Source organism: Ranitomeya imitator, chromosome 2 (genome assembly GCF_032444005.1).
Source record: "Ranitomeya imitator isolate aRanImi1 chromosome 2, aRanImi1.pri, whole genome shotgun sequence".
Taxonomy (NCBI): domain Eukaryota; kingdom Metazoa; phylum Chordata; class Amphibia; order Anura; family Dendrobatidae; genus Ranitomeya; species Ranitomeya imitator.
This window is the reverse complement of record NC_091283.1, coordinates 297,124,039-297,147,590: the sequence shown is the minus strand read 5'-3', so window position 1 is coordinate 297,147,590 and position 23,552 is coordinate 297,124,039. Positions and strand designations below refer to the sequence as shown.

The window sequence follows — 23,552 nt, the reverse complement described above, 5'->3', positions numbered from 1 at the left end:
TATAACGCAGAGCCGTGAATTTTTTTTTTTTCACAAAAATGATTTTTTAGCCCCCAGTTTTGTATTTTCCCAAGGGTAACAAGAGAACTTGGACCCCAAAAGTTATTGTGCAATTTGTCCTGAGTACGCTGATACCCCATATGTGGGGGGGAACCACCGTTTGGGCGCATGGCAGAGCTCGGAAGGGAAGGAGCGCCATTTGGAATTCAGACTTAGATGGATTGGTCTGCAGGAGTCACGTTGCATTTGCAGAGCCCCTGATGTACCCAAACAGATACCCCAAACAAGTGACCCCATATTGGAAACTAGACCTCCCAAGGAACTTATCTAGATGTTTTGTGAGAACTTTGAACCTCCAACTGTTTCACTACAGTTTATAACGCAGAGCCGTGAAAATAAAAAATATTTTTTCCCACAAAAATGATTTTTAGCCCCCCAAATTTTTATTTTCCCAAGGGTAACAAGAGAACTTGGACCCCAAAAGTTGTTGTCCAATTTGTCCCGAGTACGCTGATGCCCCATATATTGGGGTAAACTCCTGTTTGGGCGCACGGGAGAGCTCGGAAGGGAAGGAGCTCTGTTTTACTTTTTCGACGCAGAATTGGCTGGAATTGAGATCGAACGCCATGTCGCGTTTGGAGATCCCCTGATGTGCCTAAAAAGTGGAAATCCCCAAATTCTAACTGAAACCCTAATCCAAACACACCCCTAACCCTAATCCCAATGGTAACCCTAACCGCGCCCCTAACCCTGACACACACCTAACCCTAATCCCAACCCTAATCCCAACCGTAAATTCAATCCAAACCCTAACCGTAACTTTAGCCCCAACCCTAACTGTAGCCCTAACCCTAGCCCTAACTGCAGCCCTAACCCTAGCCCCAACCCTAGCCCTAACTGTAGCCCTAACCCCAACCCTTAGCCCTAACCTAATGGGAAAATGGAAATAAATACATTTTTTTTTAAATTTCATTATTTTTCCCTAAGGGATTTTGAAGGGGGGATTGATTTACTATTTATAGCGGGTATTTTAGCGGATTTTTATGATTGGCAGCTGTCACACACTAAAAGACGCTTTTTATTGCAAAAAATAGTTTTTGCGTCTCCACATTTTGAGAGCTATAATTTTTCCATATTTTGGTCCACAGAGTCATGTGAGGTCTTGTTTTTAGCGGGACAAGTTGACATTTTTATTGGTAACATTTTTGGGCACGTGACATTTTTTGATCGCTTTTTATTCCGATTTTTGTGAGGCAGAATGACGAAAAAACAGCTATTTATGAATTTCTTTTTTTTTTTTGGGGGGGGGGGTGGGGGGTGGAGCGTTTATACCATCCCATGTTTGATAAAATTGATAAAGCAGCTTTATTCTTTGGGTCAGTATGATTACAGTGATACCTCATTTATATCTTTTTTATGTTTTGGCGCTGTTATACGATAAAAACTATTTTATATAAAAAATAATTATTTTTGCATCGCTTTATTCTGAGGACTATAACTTTTTTATTTTTTCGCTGATGATGCTGTATTTTGGCTCTTTTTTTGCAGGACAAGATGACGTTTTCAGCAGGACCATGGTTATTTATATCTGTCTTTTTGATCGCGTGTTATTCCACTTTTTGTTCGGCGGTATGATAACATAGCGTTCTTGTTTCTTTTATTTCTTTTTTTATGGTGTTCACTGAAGGGGTTAACTGGTGGCACAGTTTTATAGGACGGGTCGATACGGAAGCGGCAATAGTAAATAAGTGTACTTTTATTGTTTTTTTTCATTTAGATAAAGAAATGTATTCATGGGAACAATTTTTTATTTATTTTTTCTTTATTTAGAAATTTTTTTTTTTTTTAAACACATCTAAATATTTTTTTTTTTTTTACACTATCACATTGTCCCAGGGGAAACATCACTGTATAGTGACAGATCGCTGATCTGACACATCGCAGAGCGCTGTGTCAGATCAGCGATCTGACAAGCAGGGCTCCAGGCTTACAGGCCACCTCCCTGCAGGACCCGGAAGTAGCCCCGTGGCCATTTTGAGTACAAGGTGAGCACAGCGCCTTGTACCGATGGTCTCAGGGAAGCAAGCAGGGAGCCCCCTCCCTGCGCGATGCTTTCCTATGCCCCCGGAACGCTGCGATCATAGTGTTTTGGGAGTTAATGTGCCAGATGTCAGCTGCGATAGTCAGCTGACACCAGGCCACGATCGGCCGCGCTCCCCCCGTGAGCGCGGCCGTTCGCATATGACGTACTATCCCATCACTGGGAATTAAGTCCCAGGTCACCTCGACGGGATAGTACGTCATATGGGATTAAGGGGTTAATAAAAGTATGAGTTTTCATGGAAAACACAAAATTGTCTGGGTGACCCTAAACTTTGGAACGGTAGCCATCATGATAAAGGGAAACTGTTGTTATTGTACAGAGATTCACACTTGACCTCACTGCACATTTAATGTTGTCGATCAGAAAAGTGAAGTTTGGCCAGAAAGACGGGACCTGGTCTTGTAGGGACCATATGAGCACATTCAGCAGCCCAGAAGGGGGAGAAGGGAGATTCATCCAATAAGATATCAGGATTCTAGGAAGCCAACAGCATCATTACATTCCAAATTCTCTTACAGGTCTATTATAATATTTTTCTTCAAGTGAGTTTCTAAATTGTCATAACATTCTACATCATTTGGCTTTGTAGTTCACAGATCTGGGCAGGTAATGGTCAGCGTCTTCTAATCCCAGGGGGTAGGTGGATCCTCCAGGTGGTAAGTTCTATAGAAAAGGATTTAATTTCACAAAGTAATTTCAACATTTCCAAATGGAGCAAAATGTTGTGATCTAGAGGCAAAATGGTGATCACACGATTGTGATACGGCCGGACTACACCACTGATAAAGCAGCCACAGCCGGTGACTGAGAAGAATCTGTGACTTCTCTGCATTTAGTGGTTACTACTCACCTGGGTAGTCATATGTAGGAATCTCCTCTTTACACCGCTCATCACCCCTCACATATGTCTCTGTAGTATTAATATGGGTCAGATCTTCACCCTGAAACAAATATTGTAAAAGTCACAGACAGATGGAGAAGTCACATCTATGATCAGCTCTAATCCTGCCATCTCCACCGTTCTCATTACACAAGTATAAAACATATAATACTGGTGGATAAAACAAGACTGAGCACAAGACCTTCACAGCGTCTACACATCAAAAAGGGAGATCTCATGACACATTCTTTCCATCTACCTGATGATTCTGAGGAACACTGGGATCTTCTTGTTTACAGTCCTGTGGAAGAAGAGGACGGGGACATCTCTCTGGTGTTGTCCTCTTTCTGGATAGATCTGGAGGAAACACATACAGGGAGTGAATTCATTCTTTACATACAGATAATTATAGGCAGTGTATATTTAGTCCTGTCTATTACCTGGTGATGTGAGGGGCTGGGGAACCTCCATCATGACATCTTTGTATACATCTTTGTGTCCTTCTAAATACTCCCACTCCTCCATGGAGAAATAGACAGCGACATCCTGACATCTTATAGGAATCTGACACATACAATGATACAATCATCCCCCGATCCCTTCATAGCGTTACTGTATAATGTCCCAGCATTCCCAGCAGTGTCACCTCTCCAGTCAGCAGCTCAATCATCTTGTAGGTGAGTTCTAGGATCCTCTGGTCATTGATATCCTCATTTACCAGGGGATGAGATGGAGGCCCCGTGATTGGGCTCAGCGGTCTTCCCCATCCCTCAGACACAGGGTCCAGACAGCGCTCACTAGAGGTCTTCTTCACTACTGTGTAATCCTGGTTATGGAGAGACACATTAATAAATCTCACTACAGACATTTCCAGAGTCCTCACCTCTCCAGTTCTGTCCATCTGTTATTCCCATAGATAAGAATGATGTAATGTGACGTCATCAGAATCTCTCACCTCTCCAGTAAGCCGGAAGAGGATCTCTAGGGTGAGGTGTAATATCCTCTCCGCCATCTTGTCTCTGTCCATATCCATCCTTGATGGGTTAATCAGGAAAATTCACTTAAACAGAAGATCTTCACTGAGAGGATCGGATATTGTTGAGACCTAAATAAGAAGAAGATGAGCCGATGTAACATCATAAAAATCCTGTGTAATAGAATTACTGGAGATAATATGGACAACATTTCAGAAGATAGAACGTGTAGATGTTGTATTCTCTAGTCTTGTATGGACTGGAACATAAGTTGAATTGCTGACTAAGACATCTCCATGCTCCCAATCACTGGCTATGTTACTCATTGCTTCAGCAACTGATTAGCTGTAGGAATCACAAGTTTGTTTAGAATGATGAGAAAATACAGAGACTGGCGGGGACCCAAGCAGCAATGGTAATTTTTATTATTTTACAACATACTGCCTTCTTCCCTGACATCTACTAATAAAACCTATATATTTAGGCCACAGACAACAAGCAGTTTCTCCCTTGGAGTCGGCAGCTGAATACGTTCCTCATAGACTCATCTTCCATAACGCTAATTCTCGTCTCATTTACCGACACTGGAATCGGCATTAGCAATACTGCAGGAGATATTCATTACACGTGACAGGAGAAATAACTACTTCATGATGAGGACGACATCTTCATCTTCTACTACGGCTCTAGAAACATATTTGGCCAGAGTCCGTCACTGACTCCATCACCACCGGCCGTCTATATGAAGGTTTCCCGTCTTCCCCGCACTGTAATCTTCTATCACGTTAGAGCTCATGTCTGATTCAGACACAGAAGTTAGAGGCTTTTAGAAAAGCTTTTTTGTAAGAACCAAGACAGGAGTTATCTGATGCTAATGTCACCATGCACAGTGGGTTTTTTTTCTCTGGGTATGATGTTTTTTTGGGGGGGAATTTTCCCCTAGGCTTCCATATGTTACATGAAAAACATTATACTGTGTCTGGGAGTAAAGAAAGGGGCCCCATACTATGAGAGTAATACATGTTTCCTTGGTTCCCGTCTTTCATAGTTGGGTCATTTGTATCTATCAGCGGAAAAGGAACAAAACCATTGTGATTCTTATAAGGTAAAGTGTTGGAATCACTTTCTCCCAAATGGTTAAATGGCGTCTGTAACTTCAATGTCTTTCTATGAAGCTTCTTCTCTGAACTTTCGTCCTCTGTTTTCTGCTGTATTTCTATTACTCTCCGGAATCAGGAATGTATTAAGTCCTATAGAAACTGCGGAGAAAGAATAATTTCTAATTCTGTGTTTCCAGGATTCTCCTTGTGGGAATTGGCTGCAATATCCACTGTGCAATATAGTTCTAGTATTAACCCCTTTACCCCCATGGGTGGTTTGCATGTTAATGACTAGGCCAATTTTTCCAATTCTGACCACTGTCCCTTTATGAAGTTATAACTCTGGAACGCTTCAACGGATCCCGATGATTCTGACATTGTTTTCTTGTGACATATTGTAGATCATGATAGTGGTAAAATAAATTGATATTACCTGAGTTTATTTGTGAAAAAATGGAAATTTGGCGAAAATGTTCGCAATTTTCCAACTTTGAATTTTCATGCGCTTAAAAGGGAGGGGCTGAGGGATGGCTGGGAGGCGTTTGTGTCCGGGGGGAAAAGACATGCCCCCATGGACAGACTACAGGCATGGTAGGCTAATTAAAAAAAAAAAAAAGAATATTGCAGGGTTGGAACGGACCCCAACTAAAAGAGCCACCTTGAAAGAATGCAGCATTAGTGCTGCACAAGGTGGCTCTTTTAGTTATTATTATTATTTATTTATATAGCACCATTGAATCCATGGTGCTGTACATGAGAAGGGGTTACATACAAATTACAGACATCACTTACAGTAAACAAACTAACAAATACAGACTGATACGAGGACCCTGGCCCTTGCGGGCTTACATTCTACAGGATTATGGGGAAGGAGACAATAGGTTGAGGGTTGCAGGAGCTCCGGTGTTGGTGAGGCAGTATCTCCGGTAGTGATGAGGAGGCATCGGGGTCAGTGCAGGCTGTAGTCTTTCCTGAAGAGGTGGTTATTCAGGCTGAAGGATCCATATGTGGTTGGTAGTCGGACGTGTTGGGGCAAAGAATTCCAGAGGATGGGGGATATTCGGGAGAAGTCTTGGAGGCAGTCGGATGAGGAGCAAATAAGTGTGGAGGAGATAAGGAGGTCTTGGGAGGACCAGAGATTACGTGACGGAAGATATCAGGAGATTAGGTAAGAGATATATGGAGGAGACAGGTTATGGATGGCTTTGTAGGTCAGTATTAGTAATTTGAACTGGATACGCTGAGGGAATGGGAGCCAGTGAAGAGATTTGCAGAGGGGGGGGGGGGGGGGAAGAGGAGGAGTAGCTAGGAGAGAGATGAATTAGTCGGGCAGCAGAGTTAAGGATGGACTGGAGAGGTGCAAGGGTGTTGTCACGATCCAATTTTGGATTTGTGGCAGATCAGGTTTGCTTCAGTTTAATACCTTTTTTCCTTTTTGGTCGTCGGGGGTTAATGCAGTTTTTCCCCCTCTGGTGGCCGCTCAGGTTATTGCATTGCTGCTGGCTCAGCTGATGTTTGTGGTGACCACTCCCTCCATCCTTTAAAAGGTCACCTGGTTCATCAGCTGACTGTCGGTGTTAGTTCTTTCTTCAGCGACCAAGCCAGGAGTAGGAGCTAGCTGGGAACTGTTGTTCTACTGCTGTGTCCGTTGCATCTGGTGTTTCTTCCTGCTGTGCTGTGCCTTGCAGCATTAAGCTAAGTGTGGTTTTCCTTTTCCTTGTCTGTATACTCTGTTATGGTGATATTTATACTCTGGTGAAGTTCACCTCTCTTGGGGGGGAGAGGGGGTCATTGATAGGGTCTGCACAGGAGACAGGGATACGCTGGCGGCTCGGGCCTCCTAACCTTCATAGGTACCCCAGAGATAAGGGTAAGTCAGGGTCCCTTATAGTGGCAGGCAGGGCCGGACTGGCCATTCGGCAATTCTGGCAAATGCCAGAAGGGCCTGTCTGTTCATGGGCTGCCTTGTATGCTAAGCTGTTAGCAGAATCAGTGTTCTCAAGACTCCCATACTGTTAAGAGTTGTGATGGAGCACAAAGTCGCTGACTCCGTCACTTACACCAGCAGGCCACGGGTATCATTAGAAATATTGGTCTTGTAGTAAATCTTGCTTTCCTCCATCCACGATATTGTTAATATATCCTCATCTGTTGCTTGGAAACGGGACAACATGGGCCTGTGTGATTGCAAATGCCAGGGCTGAATTTTAGTCCCAGTCCGTACCTGGTGGCAGGGACATGTGCGGGTTCCAATACGCCGTCCTGCCCCTTATCGCCGTAGACGGCGTGACATTAACACCGACCATCACATTTTTTCTGGTGAGCTATGGCTAAAATGCAGGCCTTTGCCCAACTGCTTCAGACCCTCACAGATGAGTTTAAGGTGCTTCATGGTGAGGTGGTGCAGGAGCTGCAGCAGTTGGTGGGGTTTTGGGCTTCGGCCCAGGGACATGCTCAACCAGAGCCCAAGATATCTCTTCCTGACAGGTTCTCTGGTGGAAGAGATACATTTTTGGTTTTTAAGGAGGCCTGCAAGTTATACTTCAGGCTCCACCCTCGTTCATCAGGGAGTGAGGAACACCGGGTGGGAATCATAGTTTCCCTTCTTAAAGGTGATCCCCAATCCTGGGCCTTCTCCCTGCCGACCGGTTCTCCATCTCTACGGTCAGTGGACGAGTTTTTTGCGGCTCTGGTATATGGTGACCCGGACGGCGTCTCCTTGGCGGAATCCCGACTCCGTAAGATCAAGCAGGGGGCTCGGCCGGTGGAAGAGTACTGTTCAGAGTTCAAGAGGTGGGCCACTGACACACAGTGGAATGACCCGGCCCTTAGGAGCCATTTTGTGCAGGGTCTGTCCCCTAGGTTGCAAGATACTCTGGTACAGTACGCCACTCCCAAGTCATTGGAGGCCACCATGTCCCTTGCCATCCGGGTGGATAGACGTTTGAGGGAGAGGCATACACCAAATGTGCCCCCTATAGTCCTTGCTAGGGAGGAGGACACATCTGACCGGGTGACCGAACCCATGCAGCTGGGAGGAGTTGGTGCCCAAATGGGGTTGTCTGGAGTTCGTCGTGGTGTGGGGGCATGTTTTTAACCCCTTTACCCCCAAGGGTGGTTTGCACGTTAATGACCGGGCCAATTTTTATAATTCTGACCACTGTCCCTTTATGAGGTTATAACTCTGGAACGCTTCAATGGATCCTGGTGATTCTGACATTGTTTTCTCGTGACATATTGTACTTCATGACAATGGTAAAAATTATTTGATATAACCTGCGTTTATTTGTGAAAAAAACGGAAATTTGGCGAAAATTATGAAAATTTCGCAATTTTCCAACTTTGAATTTTTATGCAATTAAATCACAGAGATATGTCACACAAAATACTTAATAAGTAACATTTCCCACATGTCTACTTTACATCAGCACAATTTTGGAACCAAAATTTTTTTTTGTTAGGGAGTTATAAGGGTTAAAAGTTGACCAGCAATTTCTCATTTCTACAACACCATTTTATTTTAGGGACCACATCTCATTTGAAGTCATTTTGAGGGGTCTATATGATAGAAAATACCCAAGTGTGACACCATTCTAAAAACTACACCCCTCAAGGTGCTCAAAACCATATTCAAGAAGTTTATTAACCCTTCTGGTGCTTCACAGGAATTTTTTGAATGTTTAAATAAAAATGAACATTTAACTTTTTTTCACAAAAAATGTAATTCAGCTCCAATTTGTTTTATTTTACCAAGGGTAACAGGAGAAAATGGACCCCAAACATTGTTGTACAATTTGTCCTGAGTATGCCAATACCCCACATGTGGGGGTAAACCACTGTTTGGGCGCATGGCAGAGCTCGGAAGCGAAGGAGTGCCATTTGACTTTTCAATGCAAAATTGACTGGAATTGAGATGGGACGCCATGTTTCGTTTGGAGAGCCCCTGATGTGGCTAAACATTGAAACCCCCCACAAGTGACACCATTTTGGAAAGTAGACCCCCTAAGGAACTTATCTAGAGGTGTGGTGAGCACTTTGACCCAACAAGTGCTTCACAGAAGTTTATAATGTAGAACCGTAAAAATAAAAAATCATATTTTTTCACAAAAATTATCTTTTTGCCCCCAATTTTTTATTTTCCCAAGGGTAAGAGAAGAAATTGGACCCCAAAAGTTGTTGTACAATTTGTCCTGAGTACGCTGATAGCCCATATGTGGGGGTAAACCACTGTTTGGGCGGATGGGAGAGCTCGGAAGGGAAGGAGCGCCGTTTGACTTTTCAATGCAAAATTGACAGGAATTGAGATGGGACGTCATGTTGCGTTTGAAGAACCACTGATGTGCCTAAACATTGAAACCCCCCACAAGTGACACCATTTTGGAAAGTAGACCCCCTAAGGAACTTATCTAGAGGTGTGGTGAGCACTTTGACCCACCAAGTGCTTCACAGAAGTTTATAATGTAGAACCGTAAAAATAAAAAATCATATTTTTTCACAAAAATTATCTTTTTGCCCCCAATTTTTTATTTTCCCAAGGGTAAGAGAAGAAATTGGACCCCAAAAGTTGTTGTACAATTTGTCCTGAGTACGCGGATACCCCATATGTGGGGGTAAACCACTGTTTGGGTGGATGGGAGAGCTCGGAAGGGAAGGAGCGCCGTTTGACTTTTCAAAGCAAAATTGACAGGAATTGAGATGGGACGCCATGTTGCGTTTGAAGAGCCACTGATGTGCCTAAACATTGAAACCCCCCACAAATGACACCATTTTGGAAAGTAGACCCCCTAAGGAACTTATCTAGAGGTGTGGTGAGCACTTTGACCCACCAAGTGCTTCACAGAAGTTTATAATGCAGAGCCGTAAAAATAAAACAAAATTTTTTTCCCACAAAAATTATTTTTTTAGCCCCCAGTTTTGTATTTTCCTGAGGGTAACAGGAGAAATTGGACCCCAAAATTTGTTGCCCAATTTGTCCTGAGTGCGATGATACACCATATGTGGGGGGAACCACTGTTTGGGCACATGGGAGGGCTCAGAAGGGAAGGAGTGCCATTTGAATGCAGACTTAGATGGAATGGTCTGCAGGTGTCACATTGCGTTTGCAGAGCCCCTAATGTACCTAAACAGTAGAAACCCCCCACAAGTGACACCATTTTGGAAAGTAGACCCCCTTAGGAACTTATCTAGATGTGTGCTGAGCGCTTTGACCCACCAAGGGCTTCACAGAAGTTTATAATGGAGAGCCGTAAAAATAAAACAAAAATTTTTTCCCACAAAAATTATTTTTTAGCCCCCAGTTTTGTATTTTCCCGAGGGTAAAAGGAGAAATTCGACCCCACAATTTGTTGTCCAATTTGTCCTGAGTGCGCTGATACCCCATATGTGGGGGGGAACCACTGTTTGGGCGCATGGGAGGGCTCGGAAGGGAAGGAGCTCCATTTGGAATGAGGACTTAGATGGAATGGTCTGCAGGTGTCACATTGCATTTGCAGAGCCCCTAATGTACCTAAACAGTAGAAACCTCCCACAAGTGACACCATTTTGGAAACTAGACCCCCTAAGGAACTCATCTAGATGTGTTGTGATAGCTTTGAACCCCCAAGTGTTTCACTACAGTTTGTAACGCAGAGCCGTGAAAATTAAAAAAAAAAATCTTTCCCCCCAAAATTATTTTTTAGCCCCCAGTTTTGTATTTTCCCGAGGGTAAGAGGAGAAATTCGACCCCAAAAGTTGTTGTCCAATTTGTCCTGAGTACGCTGATACCCCGTATGTTGGGGGAAACCAACGTTTGAGCGCATGGCAGAGCTCGGAAGGGAAGGAGCGCCATTTGGAATGCAGACTTAGATGGAATGGTCTGCAGACGTCACATTGCGTTTGCAGAACCCCTAATGTACCTAAACAGTAGAAACCCCCCACAAGTGACCCCATATTGGAAACTAGACCCCCCAGGGAACTAATCTAGATGTGTTGTGAGAACTTTGAACCCCCAAGTGTTTCACTACAGTTTATAACGCAGAGCCGTGAAAATAAAAAATCTTTTTTTTTCCCACAAAAAATATGTTTTAGCCCCGAGTTTTGTATTTTCCCAAGGGTAGCAGGAGAAATTGGACCCCAAAAGTTGTTGTCCTATTTGTCCTGAGTACGCTGATACCCCATATGTTGGGGTAAACCCCTGTTTGGGCACACGGGAGAGCTCGGAAGGGAAGAAGCACTGTTTTACTTTTTCAACGCAGAATTGGCTGGAATTGAGATCGGACGCCATGTCGCGTTTGGAGAGCCCCTGATGTGCCTAAACAGTGGAAACCCCCCAATTATAACTGAAACCCTAATCCAAACACATCCCTAACCCTAATCCCAACAGTAACCCTAACCACACCTCTAACCCTGACACACCCCTAACCCTAATCCCAACCCTATTCCCAACCGTAAATGTAATCTAAACCCTAACTGTAACTTTAGCCCCAACCCAAACTGTAGCCCTAGCCCTAACCCTAGCCCTAACCCTAACCCTAGCCCTAACCCTAGCCCTAACCCTAACCCTAGCCCTAGCCCTAGCCCTAACCCTAGCCCTAACCCTAGCCCTAACCCTAGCCCTAACTCTAACCCTAGCCCTAATGGGAAAATGGAAATAAATACATTTTTTTAATTTTTCCCTAACTAAGGGGGTGATGAAGGGGGGTTTGATTTACTTTTATAGCGGGTTTTTTAGCGGATTTTTATGATTGGCAGCCGTCACACACTGAAAGACGCTTTTTATTGCAAAAAATATTTTTTGCGTTACCACATTTTGAGAGCTATAATTTTTCTATATTCTGGTCCACAGAGTCATGTGAGGTCTTGGTTTTTGCGGGACGAGTTGATGTTTTTATTGGTAACATTTTCGGGCACGTGACATTTTTTGATCGCTTTTTATTCCGATTTTTGTGAGGCAGAATGACCAAAAACCAGCTATTCATGAATTTCTTTTGGGGGAGGCGTTTATACCGTTCCGCGTTTGGTAAAATTGATGAAGCAGTTTTATTCTTCGGGTCAGTACGATTACAGCGACACCTCATTTATATCATTTTTTTATGTTTTGGCGCTTTTATACGATAAAAACTATTTTATAGAAAAAATAATTATTTTTGCATCGCTTTATTCTCAGGACTATAACTTTTTTATTTTTTTGCTGATGATGCTGTATGGCGGCTCGTTTTTTGCGGGACAAGATGACGTTTTCAGCGGTACCATGGTTAGTTATATCTGTCTTTTTGATCGCGTGTTATTCCACTTTTTGTTCGGCGGTATGATAATAAAGCGTTGTTTTTTGCCTCGTTTTTTTTTTTTTTTTTCTTACGGTGTTTACTGAAGGGGTTAACTAGTGGGCCAGTTTTATAGGTCGGGCCGTTACGGACGCGGCGATACTAAATATGTGTACTTTTATTGTTTTTTTTTTTATTTAGATAAAGAAATGTATTTATGGGAATAATTTTTTTTTTTTTTTTTTCATTATTTTGGAATATTTTTTTTTACACATTTGAAATTTTTTTTTTTTACTTTTTTACTTTGTCCCAGGGGGGGACATCACAGATCAGTGATCTGACAGTTTGCACAGCACTCTGTCAGATCACTGATCTGATAGGAGTGCAGGCTGCTTCACAGTGCCTGCTCTGAGCAGGCTCTGTGAAGCCACCTCCCTCCCTGCAGGACCCGGATCCGCGGCCATCTTGGATCCGGGGCTGGAGGGAGCAGGGAGGGAGGTGAGACCCTCGCAGCAACGCGATCACATCGCGTTGCTGCGGGGGGCTCAGGGAAGCCCGCAGGGAGCCCCCTCCCTGCGCGGTGCTTCCCTGTACCGCCGGCACATCGCGATCATCTTTGATCGCGGTGTGCCGGGGGTTAATGTGCCGGGGGCGGTCCGTGACCGCTCCTGGCACATAGTGCCGGATGTCAGCTGCGATAAACAGCTGACACCCGGCCGCGATCGGCGGCGCTCCCCCCGTGAGCGCTGCCGATCGCATATGACGTACTATTGCGTCCTTGGGAAGTAAAGCCCACCCCACATGGACGCAATAGTACGTCTAATGGCAGAAAGGGGTTAATGTGGGCAGACTGGTCATTTTAGCAATGTCTGCCCAGCTCGTGCCAAGATACCTGTTCCATCTAAAAAGCCACATCTCCCTGGCTGTGTGGAAAGAAGCGACCAGGGAGTGTATATTTCCTCCATTTTCTCGTCTCAGTATACCTTACCTGCTGAGGTGGTTGTAGGTGGGGTAACTGAGAATATTCCGGTGCTTGTGGACAGTGGAGCAGGAGTCAATTTGGTGGATGCTAATTTTTTCCAGAACCATGGCCTGATGAGTAGGTCACTAGCTAAACCCCTAAGCGTTCAGGCCATTGACTCTGTCCTGCTCAGTCAGGGGAGCATTACCCAAGTCGTTGACAATATACATCTGCATATAGGGGCTTCTCATGAAGAGTTCCTGTCATGCTACGTCTTGGAGAACATACCAACTCCCATTGTCTTAGGTCTCCCTTGGTTGAATAAACACAACCCGGTCATAGACTGGCGGTAGAAAAAACAAAGATGTTCCAGCTCCAAGTAAGTAAAATAGAAAAACGTTAATGGAAAAATTTAAAAACATGAAATTCACATGCTCCATATAGACAACACCATGACCTGCGCGAGTTCGGCAACGCGTTTCGACCGGAAAGGTCTTGGTCAAAGCACAACTACCAAGATTCCCATAGGAATAAAAGGAATCCTTCTGCCAATCTGGCAGCTTCGAAAAGGTCACATGTTCTAAGGTCCTATAGGACACAATATATCAAAGAAAACTTAAATGAAACAAATACAAAATAATACAAAAAAAATACATAAATGATAAAATAAAATTATCATGCAAGATATATCTCAATAGTGAAACAATTTCATGACGTTTATTTAACCCATCGTGAAATCTAGTCCCAAGATTAAAAATCCAAAATGCTTCACGTGTGAGTAAAGTTCTGCCAAGATCGCCGCCGCGGGGAGGTTTTTTTACTTTTTCAATGCCAGTAATTCTTAAAAAGCTGGTATTTCGTGCGTGTACATCTATAAAATGTTTTGCTGCAGCAGACACGTTACGATTAATATTCCTGGTATTAGAAACATCGTATAGGTGTTCCGTAAAACGTGTTTTCAATTTTCTGGTAGTGCAACCTATACAGGTCCTTCTCAAAAAATTAGCATATAGTGTTAAATTTCATTATTTACCATAATGTAATGATTACAATTAAACTTTCATATATTATAGATTCATTATCCACCAACTGAAATTTGTCAGGTCTATTATTGTTTTAATACTGATGATTTTGGCATACAACTCCTGATAACCCAAAAAACCTGTCTCAATAAATTAGCATATCAAGAAAAGGTTCTCTAAACGACCTATTACCCTAATCTTCTGAATCAACTAATTAACTCTAAACACATGCAAAAGATACCTGAGGCTTTTATAAACTCCCTGCCTGGTTCATTACTCAAAACCCCCATCATGGGTAAGACTAGGGACCTGACAGATGTCAAGAAGGCCATCATTGACACCCTCAAGCAAGAGGGTAAGACCCAGAAAGAAATTTCTCAACAAATAGGCTGTTCCCAGAGTGCTGTATCAAGGCACCTCAATGGTAAGTCTGTTGGAAGGAAACAATGTGGCAGAAAACGCTGTACAACGAGGAGACCGGACCCTGAGGAAGATTGTGGAGAAGGACCGATTCCAGACCTTGGGGAACCTGAGGAAGCAGTGGACTGAGTCTGGTGTGGAAACATCCAGAGCCACCGTGCACAGGCGTGTGCAGGAAATGGGCTACAGGTGCCGCATTCCCCAGGTAAAGCCACTTTTGAACCATAAACAGCGGCAGAGGCGCCTGACCTGGGCTACAGAGAAGCAGCACTAGACTGTTGCTAAGTGGTCCCAAGTACTTTTTTCTGATGAAAGCAAATTTTGCATGTCATTCGGAAATCAAGGTGCCAGAGTCTGGAGGAAGACTGGGGAGAAGGAAATGCCAAAATGCCTGAAGTCCAGTGTCAAGTACCCACAGTCAGTGATGGTGTGGGGTGCCATGTCAGCTGCTGGTGTTGGTCCACTGTGTTTCATCAAGGGCAGGGTCAATGCAGCTAGCCATCAGGAGATTTTGGAGCGCTTCATGCTTCCATCGGCTGAAATGCTTTATGGAGAAGAAGATTTCATTTTTCAGCACGACCTGGCACCTGCTCACAGTGCCAAAACCACTGGTAAATGGTTTACTGACCATGGTATTACTGTGCTCAATTGGCCTGCCAACTCTCCTGACCTGAACCCCATAGAGAATCTGTGGGATATTGTGAAGAGAAAGTTGAGAGACGCAAGACCCAACACTCTGGATGAGCTTAAGGCCGCTATTGAAGCATCCTGGGCCTCCATAACATCTCAGCAGTGTCAAAGGCTGATTGCCTCCATGCCACGCCGCATTGAAGCAGTCATTTCTGCCAAAGGATTCCCGACCAAGTATTGAGTGCATAACTGAACATTATTATTTGATGGTTTTTTTGTTTGTTATTAAAAAACACTTTTATTTGATTGGATGGGTGAAATATGCTAATTTATTGAGACAGGTTTTTTGGGTTATCAGGAGTTGTATGCCAAAATCATCAGTATTAAAACAATAAAAGACCTGACAAATTTCAGTTGGTGGATAATGAATCTATAATATATGAAAGTTTAATTGTAATCATTACATTATGGTAAATAATGAAATTTAACACTATATGCTAATTTTTTGAGAAGGACCTGTATATGATTTGTGACAAAGGTTGCAATCAATTTTATAGACAACATATTTTGAATTGCAGTTGATAAAATCATGAATATGAAAAGAATTGACATTATTTGAGTCATAAAAATGTTTTGTAACAGCCATATGTTTGCACGTAGTGCAATTAACGGTACCACATTTATAACTGCCCTTGCAGTCTAACCATGTTTTACACCTACAATTATTCTGTGATATGAATAAACTCGGAGATAGTATACGAGTATTACCGAGAGTTGGAGACTGGCGGTCCAGAGAAGTAGTCAGCTGGGGTCAGATCTCTGCCGTCCTTCTACAACCTACCCCTTCTTTTCCTGTGGGGGCAGTAGAGGTGTTTGAAGGGAGTAGGGGCAAAACTCTACCCTCACTACATTCTAACCCAGTAGGTCAGAGACCTCTTAGAAGGAGGGGTCGGAAGAGGGTGGTGGTTCCCTCGGTGCATAGTGGGGGTGTGAGTTTGGTGACACAGGGGGACGCCTCTGTTGTCGGTTCTATAAAGAGCTCACCATCTTGTGGCAAACGCATGCGTGAAAATAAACGTTCAGGTCCGGACCTGTGTGTGAATGATTACGTATGGGTGTCCACCAAAAATATCAGGTGGAAGTGTGGAACTGGAATCTGGAGTTCGAGGGTAATCGGGCCATACCGGGTGTCAGCCATTGTCGGTCCAAAGACTTACCAGTGGAAGTTACCCTCTGTAATGCCCATACACAACTCATTCCACAGGTCGGCACTCTGGAGATTTGTGCCGCCTACGTTGTCATCTCCAATGTGCTGTGTCCACCGTAAACCTAAGGGTCAGGTGACTGAGGAGGTGAACTCTGGTGAATCAACACATTCTCACTGTAGGTTGTTTACTGGTGAGGTCCAGTGGCCTTTCATTGAAAGGGGGGTACTGTCACGATCCAATTTTGGATTTGTGGCAGATCAGGTTTGCTTTAGTTTAATACCTTTTTTCCTTTTTGGTCGTCGGGGTTAATGCAGTTTTTCCCCCTCTGGTGGCCGCTCAGGTTATTGCATTGCTGCTGGCTCAGCTGATGTTTGTGGTGACCACTCCCTCCATCCTTTAAAAGGTCACCTGGTTCATCAGCTGACTGTCGGTGTTAGTTCTTTCTTCAGCGACCAAGCCAGGAGTAGGAGCTAGCTGGGAACTGTTGTTCTACTGCTGTGTCCGTTGCATCTGGTGTTTCTTCCTGCTGTGCTTTGCAGCATTAAGCTAAGTGTGGTTTTCCTTTTCCTTGTCTGTATACTCCGTTATGGTGATATTTATACTCAGGTGCAATCCACCTCTCTTGGGGGGGAGAGGGGGTCACTGATAAGGTCTGCACCGGAGACAGGGATACACTGGTGGCTCGGGCCTCCTAACCTTCATAGGTACCCCAGAGATAAGGGTAAGTCAGGGTCCCTTATAGTGGCAGGGACAAGTGCGGGTTCCAATATGCCATCCTGCCCCTTTATCGCCGTAGACGGCGTGAAAGGTGTTATCAGGGAGGACACAGAAAAGGATGTTGCAGTAGGGAGATGATGAGCGCATGCACAAGCATTTTTGGTAGATTGACAGTTGAGGAAAGTACGGATTCTGGAGATATTTTTGAGCTGGAGTCAAAGGTTACTCCAAGGCAGCAGACTTCTGGTACGGGGGAAAGCCTGATGTTGTAAATTGTGATAGGTCAGGTAAGGAAGATCTATGGGATGGAAGAAAGATGATTTGTTCAGATTTGTCCACATTGAGTTTGAGGAAGCGAGAGAAGAAGGAGGATATAGCTGATAGACACTCCGCTATTCTGGACAGCAGAGCGGTGACATATGGGCCAGAAACACCAAGGTTACTTACTGGTAGCCGGTTTTTCCGGAACCCATGATGGCACACCTGAGAGAGGGGATCCGCCCAGTCAGGACAGGAAACCCTACTGAAAATAAAAGGGCGGTACCTCTCTGTCGCTTCAGTTGGTTTTCAGAGCATGAGAGGCCCCCCTGGTTAGTATACATGGTAATCCATCACCACATCATATTAACTAAAAAAGCACCCAAAGCAATAGTGCACACCGAAAAGGTGATAAAGGGGGGGAATATACGGGTGCCGTCATGGGTTCCAGAAAAAACGGCTACCGGTAAGTAACCTTGGTGTTTTCTCTTCCCCCATGATGGCACATCTGAGAGACTTTTGTAGAATGAAACCTTAGGGAGGGACCACCGCTTGTAGTACCCTTCTACCAAAGGTTAGGTCAGCAGAGGAAGAAAGATCTAGCCGGTAGTGCTTGAAAAAAGTTGAGGGAGAGGACCAGGTAGCAGCCTTGCAAATTTGATCAATTGATACCTCAGCCTTTTCTGCCCAGGAGGTAGCCACGGCTCTGGTAGAGTGAGCCTTGATGCCTTCAGGAACCGGAGTGCCACCCGCAGAGTAGGATAAACTAATGGCCTCCCTAATCCATCTAGCAATAGTACTTTTAGCTACCCCACACCCTCTTTTGCTACCCTGAAAGGCTATGAATAGGGTTTGGTCTTTCCTCCACTGACTAGTCATAGATATGTATTGTAACATAGATCTTCTCACATCTAGCATGTGGAACTTTTGTTCCCCTGGATTTTCGGGATTACTACAGAATGATGGTAAGGGAATCTCTTGACTCCTATGGAACTTTTGAACCACCTTGGGGAGATAAGCCGGGTCCGGTCTTAGAACGATCCTGTCATCAAAAACCTGAGTATGAGGAGGGCATATTGACAGGGCCTGTAAATCACTTACCCTATGTGCCGATGTTAAGGCTACTAGTAGAACTGTTTTAAGGGTAAGTAACTTAGGTGATAACTCCTGTAAGGGCTCAAAAGGGTGTTTAGTTAGGGCTTCTAAGACCAAATTTAGATCCCAAGGAGGGATTTTTGGGATAATGACCGGCCGAGATCTACTACAAGATTTTATAAATCGTGAAACCCATCTATTTGAGGCAAGATTACAGTTATATAGGGCCCCCAAGGTTGAAACCTGAAATTTAAGGGTGCTGGTTGCTAACCCAAGATGTAATCCTGCTTGCAGAAATTCTAGGATAGGACCCACTGGAGCCACCTCCCCCAATGGTTCACCCAGGAAGTCAAGAAATTTTTTCCATGTCCTACCATAGATTCTAGAAGTTATGGGTTTTCTGCTTTTCAACAGGGTGGAGATTAAACTTGGTGAGAATCCTTGGCGACTTAGTAACGCCCTCTCAAATTCCAGGCTGCCAGATGGAAGCCCTTCACCTGAGAGTGGGTTACTGGGCCCTGGGTTAACAGGTCCGGCACATCTGGCAGGATCCACGGGTCTGTTAACGACATCTGCCTTAGAAGGGAGAACCATGGTCTCCTTGGCCAAAATGGAGCTATGAAGATAATTTTCGCCTGATCCTCTCTGATCTTCCGGATCACAGCTGGAATCATCACTATCGGGGGGAATGCGTAGGCCAGAGAGAACTTCCAGGGTATCAGTAGGGCATCTACTGCGAAGGGATGTTCTCTTGGATTTAAGGAGCAGAACTTTGACTTTTTTGTTGCGTGAGTTGGCAAACAAGTCTATTTCTGGTGTGCACCAGGCTTGGACTATTTGCTGAAATATCTGGGGGTTTAGGGACCATTCTCCCTGTCTTAAGCCTCTGCGACTCAGGAAGTCTGCTTGTGTGTTTTCTATGCCTTTGATGTGTAGTGCCGACAGAGATAACAGGTGTTGTTCTGCCAATTGAAAGAGTAGTTTTGATGCATTCATGAGGCCTTTGGACCTCGTTCCCCCCTGATGATTGACATACGCCACCACTGCTCGATTGTCCGTCAGGATTCGAGTATGGCGACCCCGGAGTAAAGGGAGAAAATGTCTTAGGGCTTTCTCCACTGCCCATAGCCCTTTTTCGTTTGACCCATAGTTTTTTTTCTCGTATGGACCAGGTACCTTGTACAAAGTGAGACCTCAGGTGAGCTCCCCAACCTGTACTGCTTGCGTCGGTCGTGATGATGTCTTTGACCGGATTTTTCCACCAGACCCCCATTGTCAGGTGGTCTTCCACCGTCCACCAAACTAGGGAATCCTTTACGCCCAGGGAGAGACATAGATTTCCTTCTAAATGCTCTCTTAATAGTCTTTGAGCTGAGAGAACTTCCCACTGCAGTTGTCTTAAGGTACCTTCACACTAAACGATATCGCTAGCGATCCGTGACGTTGCAGCGTCCTGGCTAGCGAGATCGTTCAGTTTGACACGCAGCAGCGATCAGAATCCTGCTGTGATGTCGTTGGTCGGGGCTAGAAGGCCAGAACTTTATTTGGTCGCTGGCTCTCCCGCTGACATCGCTGAATCGGCGTGTGTGACACCGATTCAGCGATGTCTTCGCTGGTAACCAGGGTAAACATCGGGTTACTAAGCGCAGGGCCGCGCTTAGTAACCCGATGTTTACCCTGGTTACCATCCTAAAAGTAAAAAAAACAAACACTTCATACTTACCTTCCGCTGTCTGTCCCCGGCGCTGTGCTTTCCTGCACTCACTGTGAGCACAGCGGTCGGAAAGCAGAGCGGTGACGTCACCGCTCTGCTTTCCGGCCGCTGTGCTCACAGCCAGTACAGAGAAGCACAGCGCCGGGGACAGACAGCGGAAGGTAAGTATGAAGTGTTTGTTTTTTTTACTTTTAGGATGGTAACCAGGGTAAACATCGGGTTACTAAGCGCGGCCCTGCGCTTAGTAACCTGATGTTTACCCTGGTTACCGGCATCGTTGGTCGCTGGAGAGCTGTCTGTGTGACAGCCCTCCAGCGACCAAACAGCGATGCTGCAGCGATCCGGATCGTTGTCTGGATCGCTGCAGCGTCGTTTAGTGTGAAGGTACCTTAAGGTGGAACTGTGCCCATTCTACTGCCGGAATACACGATGTTAACGAGCCTAGAAGGGACATCGCCTTTCTCAGAGTCATTGCTGGCTGACGTATTGCTGTACTGGCCAGGTTTATTATCTTGTCCACTTTGTTCTCTGGAAGGAGGCAGAGCTGACGCTCGGCGTTCAGTATTAACCCCAGGAAGAACTGTAGTTTTACTGGCAGTAGTCTGGACTTGGGTATGTTTATTATCCAACCCAGCTCCATTAGAGTTGATGTTACCACTGATACTTGATGAGTGCAGTGGGACTCTGACCTCCCTATTACAAGGAAATCGTCTAGATATGGGACAATTACTACATCCCGGGACCGGAGGTATGACATTACTTCCACCATCACTTTGGTGAAAACCCTGGGGGCAGTAGACAGGCCGAATGGAAGGGCTGTATATTGATAATGCTTTACCTGATTCTGAATATAGAGAGCAACTCTCAAGTATTTCCGATATTCCTGATGTATTGGTATATGGTAGTACGCATCCTTTAAGTCTATTACTGCCATGAAGCAGTGTTGGAAGAGAAGTTTTATGGTCGTGTTTATAGACTCCATCTTGAAAGAGTAGTTCTCTATAGATTGGTTGAGCTTCCTTAGATTTATAATAGTTCTCCAAGAACCATCCGTTTTTTGGATCAAGAAGAGGGGGGAGTAAAAGCAGTCTCCCTCTTCCTGAACCGGGACCTCCTGAAGAACCTTTTTGTGGATAAGTCCCAAGATCTCGGTTTCTAGGGCAGATTGTTCCTGCTGGGACTTCCTTTGGGGAGTTATTATAAAGTTTCGTCTGGGTGGACAGACGAATTTTATTTTTAGGCCGTCTTTGATAATGTTCATGACCCAGGTACTGGGGGAGATATTTACCCAGGCCGGAAAGAAGAGGGAGAGTCTTCCTCCCACTTCTGGCGTAATGTCATTGGGGGGATTTTTTTGCCGATGTAGAGGGCCCTTTAAACATATAGCCCGATCCTCTCTTATCCCTAAAGTCACAATTTTTTCTCTCCCCTTGGGGGCGACCTCTGTTATATCTTCTCCTCCGAAAAAAAGGTTTTTTAGAATCTTTCGGGATGTTGGGAAAAACTTTCTTTTTATCTCCTGCATGTTCCAGGATCTCTTCAAGTTTTTTCCCAAAGAGAAGTTGGCCGTCACAGGGAATAGAGCACAGCTTGTGTTTAGATGGTATATCCCCCGGACAACCTTTGAGCCAAAGGGCTCTTCTTGCCGCATTGGACAAGCCCGCTGCTCTTGCCGTTAGTCTTGCGGAATCCGCAGAAGAGTCTGCCAAAAAAGCTGCTGCTCCTTGCACTAAAGATATACAGTGGGGCAAAAAAGTATTTAGTCAGTCAGCAATAGTGCAAGTTCCACCACTTAAAAAGATGAGAGGCGTCTGTAATTTACATCATAGGTAGACCTCAACTATGGGAGACAAACTGAGAAAAAAAAAAATCCAGAAAATCACATTGTCTGTTTTTTTTAACATTTTATTTGCATATTATGGTGGAAAATAAGTATTTGGTCAGAAACAAACAATCAAGATTTCAGGCTCTCACAGACCTGTAACTTCTTCTTTAAGAGTCTCCTCTTTCCTCCACTCATTACCTGTAGTAATGGCACCTGTTTAAACTTGTTATCAGTATAAAAAGACACCTGTGCACACCCTCAAACAGTCTGACTCCAAACTCCACTATGGTGAAGACCAAAGAGCTGTCAAAGGACACCAGAAACAAAATTGTAGCCCTGCACCAGGCTGGGAAGACTGAATCTGCAATAGCCAACCAGCTTGGAGTGAAGAAATCAACAGTGGGAGCAATAATTAGAAAATGGAAGACATACAAGACCACTGATAATCTCCCTCCATCTGGGGCTCCACGCAAAATCCCACCCCGTGGGGTCAGAATGATCACAAGAACGGTGAGCAAAAATCCCAGAACCACACGGGGGGACCTAGTGAATGAACTGCAGAGAGCTGGGACCAATGTAACAAGGCCTACCATAAGTAACACACTACGCCACCATGGACTCAGATCCTGCAGTGCCAGACGTGTCCCACTGCTTAAGCCAGTACATGTCCGGGCCCGTCTGAAGTTTGCTAGAGAGCATTTGGATGATCCAGAGGAGTTTTGGGAGAATGTCCTATGGTCTGATGAAACCAAACTGGAACTGTTTGGTAGAAACACAACTTGTGTTTGGAGGAAAAAGAATACTGAGTTGCATCCATCAAACACCATACCTACTGTAAAGCATGGTAGTGGAAACATCATGCTTTGGGGCTGTTTCTCTGCAAAGGGGCCAGGACGACTGATCCGGGTACATGAAAGAATGAATGGGGCCATGTATCGTGAGATTTTGAGTGCAAACCTCCTTCCATCAGCAAGGGCATTGAAGATGAAACGTGGCTGGGTCTTTCAACATGACAATGATCCAAAGCACACCACCAGGGCAACGAAGGAGTGGCTTCGTAAGAAGCATTTCAAGGTCCTGGAGTGGCCTAGCCAGTCTCCAGATCTCAACCCTATAGAAAACCTTTGGAGAGAGTTGAAAGTCCGTGTTGCCAAGCGAAAAGCCAAAAACATCACTGCTCTAGAGGAGATCTGCATGGAGGAATGGGCCAACATACCAACAACAGTGTGTGGCAACCTTGTGAAGACTTACAGAAAACGTTTGACTTCTGTCATTGCCAACAAAGGATATATTACAAAGTATTGAGATTAAATTTTGTTTCTGACCAAATACTTATTTTCCACCATAATATGCAAATAAAATGTTAAAAAAACAGACTGTGATTTTCTGGATTTTTTTTCTCA

The 23,552-nt window shown here is 44.5% G+C and overlaps 1 protein-coding gene across 1 annotated transcript in view; it reads right to left on the bottom strand.

The window, feature by feature from the left end:
• Positions 1-23,552, bottom strand: part of LOC138663315 (oocyte zinc finger protein XlCOF6-like) — a 46,916-nt gene that overhangs the window by 13,709 nt on the left and 9,655 nt on the right. Inside the window, exons 2-6 of the mRNA XM_069749489.1 lie at positions 3,940-4,089; positions 3,631-3,810; positions 3,425-3,548; positions 3,244-3,341; positions 2,955-3,045 (exon numbers count right to left, since the gene is read on the bottom strand). Coding sequence (XP_069605590.1) covers positions 2,955-3,045; positions 3,244-3,341; positions 3,425-3,548; positions 3,631-3,810; positions 3,940-4,017 — 571 coding nt within the window. The 5' untranslated portion in view covers positions 4,018-4,089. The remainder of the gene's footprint in view (positions 1-2,954; positions 3,046-3,243; positions 3,342-3,424; positions 3,549-3,630; positions 3,811-3,939; positions 4,090-23,552) is intronic.